This window comes from Apis dorsata, unplaced genomic scaffold (genome assembly GCF_000469605.1).
Source record: "Apis dorsata unplaced genomic scaffold, Apis dorsata 1.3 scaffold_58, whole genome shotgun sequence".
Classification (NCBI taxonomy): Eukaryota; Metazoa; Arthropoda; class Insecta; order Hymenoptera; family Apidae; genus Apis; species Apis dorsata.
This window is the reverse complement of record NW_006263358.1, coordinates 1,220,781-1,223,566: the sequence shown is the minus strand read 5'-3', so window position 1 is coordinate 1,223,566 and position 2,786 is coordinate 1,220,781. Positions and strand designations below refer to the sequence as shown.

General features: G+C 38.5%; 2 protein-coding genes across 2 annotated transcripts in view; both read left to right on the top strand.

Annotated features, from left to right (window-relative positions):
• LOC102675803 (transmembrane protease serine 9-like) overlaps window positions 1-1,578 on the top strand; it is a 4,052-nt gene extending 2,474 nt beyond the window's left edge. Inside the window, exons 5-8 of the mRNA XM_031515212.1 lie at window positions 325-385; window positions 499-805; window positions 995-1,304; window positions 1,374-1,578. Coding sequence (XP_031371072.1) covers window positions 325-385; window positions 499-805; window positions 995-1,304; window positions 1,374-1,538 — 843 coding nt within the window. The 3' untranslated portion in view covers window positions 1,539-1,578. The remainder of the gene's footprint in view (window positions 1-324; window positions 386-498; window positions 806-994; window positions 1,305-1,373) is intronic.
• A 57-nt stretch (window positions 1,579-1,635) lies between these two features.
• LOC116186804 (venom peptide isomerase heavy chain-like) overlaps window positions 1,636-2,786 on the top strand; it is a 1,703-nt gene continuing 552 nt past the window's right edge. Inside the window, 3 exon segments of the mRNA XM_031515170.1 lie at window positions 1,636-1,985; window positions 2,109-2,424; window positions 2,493-2,785. Coding sequence (XP_031371030.1) covers window positions 1,826-1,985; window positions 2,109-2,424; window positions 2,493-2,785 — 769 coding nt within the window. The 5' untranslated portion in view covers window positions 1,636-1,825.

Here is a 2,786-nt window from a genome sequence, read left to right as displayed (position 1 = left end):
TATATATTAATATTACTTTAATTATTATTATCATTATCTCGTGTCCGATATGAAAAAAATAGAACGATTTGAGTATAGATATTTTAAAATTCTCTTGTTGCACAATTCTAAGAAAAAAACATTCTATTACGTACGAGACTGATAAAACAAACGCACCATCAATCCAATCTAATACAATAAATACGGAATAGATGATTGTGGAAACTTTGTAATCTTATGCTTATCAATAACTCTTCCATGAATTAAACCGTAATTTTTTCGATTTCCTGATATCGATAACGCACGATCTATATAAATTGCTGTGACCAGAATGTAACATCTTAAATTATCAAAATGTCACTCAAACTGATTATTTATATTACCTTTCTCGTGACGATCGCCTCTGGTAAGTGAAATTTTAACACAGATGGTCGTAAAAAATCAAATATCAAATTTTTCGTCGATACTTTTCATCGATCGCATTTTATTCGATCTAAATTATTCGTTGCTCGTTTACAGCAAAGCCCTATCGTAGCTTCAGAATACCGTTATTGGAGACTCGCATAGTCGGAGGAAACGAGGCTAGACAAGGGCAATACCCATGGCAAGTTTCTTTGCAATGGGGATGGTTGTCCGTTTCCTCTCATTTCTGCGGTGGTTCCATTTTATCCGACCGATGGATAATCACGGCTGGACACTGTGCCAAGGCTGTTCCGAGCTACGGTGATTTCATAGTCAAAGCCGGAAAGCACGACTTGAAAGTAGTAGAAAGCACCGAGCAAAGTATCGCGGTCGAGAGAACATTCGTGCACAATAAATACACAGGGTAATTGAAATCTTATTTAAATTTAAAAAATATATAATCGAGATTTTCATCTATAAAATAATTAAATCATTTAATAGAGTAGAAATCATATTATTAATTTGTTCATCGACTACTTTTCCAAATCTATCTATCCTCCTTTTAATATTAATATAATCCTTATCTTATTAATATTATTCTTATTAATTTCAGAAACGTGGCTCCCTACGATATTGCGCTACTGAAACTGAAGAAACCTTTGAAATTGGGTGGTGCTGTTCAAGCGATTAATCTTCCAAGTATTCCATCGAGCACACCAACCGGAAACGCGACTTTGACTGGTTGGGGATCGATGTCGAGGACCGATACCCCTTTAATGCCCAACAAACTTCAAACCATCGATTTGCCGTTAATCAATCTGAATATTTGCAAACAAGCCATAGAAGAACTTACTGGTCCATCACCATTGCACGAAACTAACATTTGTACTGGACCGCTCACCGGTGGTTTCTCCGCGTGTAACGTAAGTATCACTTGCTTTATATTTATGGACTTGAACTTAATTACAAATTAATTTCAATCGCGATCAAAGGGCGATTCTGGCGGCCCACTGGCTGTTAACGCGACTGGAAAAGCCGAACTCATTGGAATCGTTTCTTGGGGAATCTTCCCATGTGGAACCGTCGGTGCACCATCTGTATACACCAACATTTCTTTCTTCGTCACTTGGATTGGAAACATCATGGCGAGAAATTAAATAATTTAATTCTTAATAATCTTTATTAATTAAAGTGTTTTGACGATAAAAATATAAAATGCACGTGTTGTGAGTATATTATAAATTATAAAAAAGTTATATCTATTCTTGATACGAGAAATAAAAAATTCTTCGACACCGCATTACATTCAACGCCATTAATGGATAAAGAAGAGGGGGGAAAAAAAGATAAAGAGTTTGTCGTCGAGGTACGACAAAACTAGTTTAAATTCTAGTTATTCTAAGTTGTGGTAGGAAGGAAGAAATGATTCCAGTTCCTCTTCGATATGCTCTTCCGCGATTGCTTTCGCCTTCTAGAAGACTCGTCATTCGATCTCGATTCCTCGGTGATGAAACAGTTCCACGAAATGACGATTAATCGCGTTCACGGAAAATTGTTATTAATTCTTCGCGTAATGAGTCTGGCGTGGTGTGGACAAGTTGACGGTGAGAAGAAAAAAAAAAAAATTCATTCAATTTTATCGTATCCTATTCAATATTTCTATCTAAAAAGACGATAGAACCGGTTTGGATTAATCCTATCTGAACTCAATTATTCTCGCTCGTCAGAGATGATCTCGAGCATAGCGATGTTGGCGCAAAGACCAACGAGGATCGTCGGAGGGAAAGACGCGCAGAAAGGGTTGCACCCTTGGCAGGTGTCGGTGCAATGGGGCGATCCAACGAGAAAAATTCCAACGAAACACATTTGCGGCGGTAGTTTAATAACAGCGGGATGGATATTGACAGCTGGCCATTGCAAAACTCTGTCACCACCTATGGGAGAATTTCGAATACTCGCCGGCAAGTACAAATTGAAAACGATCGAGGAGACCGAACAGGAGAGATTGGTGAACAGGGTGTTCGTTCATCCACGATACAAAGGGTGAGATTTCTTTTTTATTATCCACACGTAATTACGATTTGGAAAAACATCGAATTCTGGCAATTCAGGCGCGTAGGGCCGTACGATATTGCGTTGATGAAAGTGGAACGACCATTCGAGTTGAATCTTTTCGTTTCCACTGTTTCTTTGCCTTATCCCGATACGATTCCCGTTGGAGACGCTATGCTGACTGGATGGGGTAGTATTGGAAGGAGCCAGGCTCACGAATCGCCGGAGAATCTTCAAGCAGCCATACTCCCGATAATTAATTATCAATTGTGCAACAAGATAATTACGAAAAGTTTAAAACCGAAAGAAAAGAATCCTCTTCATCCGACGAATGTCTGCACTGGTCCTTTGGA